This window comes from Sphaeroforma arctica, assembly GCF_001186125.1.
Source record: "Sphaeroforma arctica JP610 unplaced genomic scaffold supercont1.933, whole genome shotgun sequence".
NCBI lineage: Eukaryota > Ichthyosporea > Ichthyophonida > Sphaeroforma > Sphaeroforma arctica.
The window spans coordinates 29853-30306 of NW_014039625.1; the positions used below are offsets into that span (position 1 = coordinate 29853).

The 454-nt window shown below is 44.5% G+C and overlaps 1 protein-coding gene across 1 annotated transcript; it reads left to right on the forward strand.

The window, feature by feature from the left end:
* On the forward strand, nt 1-189 carry SARC_09315 (hypothetical protein; the record flags this gene model as incomplete). The annotated part of the gene is made up of 1 exon (XM_014296675.1): nt 1-189. A coding segment is annotated over one exon (189 nt), but the record flags the coding sequence as incomplete, so codon positions are not given.
* Between the last annotated feature and the right edge of the window lie 265 nt (nt 190-454).

Here is a 454-nt window from a genome sequence, read left to right on the forward strand (position 1 = left end):
ATGGCCGTATTATTCCCGCTACACCTAGAGTTAACACACCCGTCGCACCAATCGCCTACGCCTCAGGACACCAACAGGCTCAAACACGAGCTTGCGCAATACTCTGGCGAAGTAGCCAGCCTCAAGGGCGACAACCTCAAACTGTACGAGAAGATCAAGTTCTTGCAAAGCTACCAGGGACAGAAACAGGTATGTTAAACGTTGCTATGTAATTCTGTCAAGTCGTGCACTCGCATATGATTGCCCGGCGTTGTTGCGAAGGCTTGCGCATATAACGTCGCGTACTCTTATGACTGTGGGCGGCTTGTGGAAGCGTTATTTTGTTGATGGAGTCAATCAGAACATCTGTGTACGGGCATTTTCTGGCCATTGATTTGGTGTGTGGTTATATGTCTCATATTATATATATATATATATATATATATATATATACATGACAAATAGTACGTTGGTA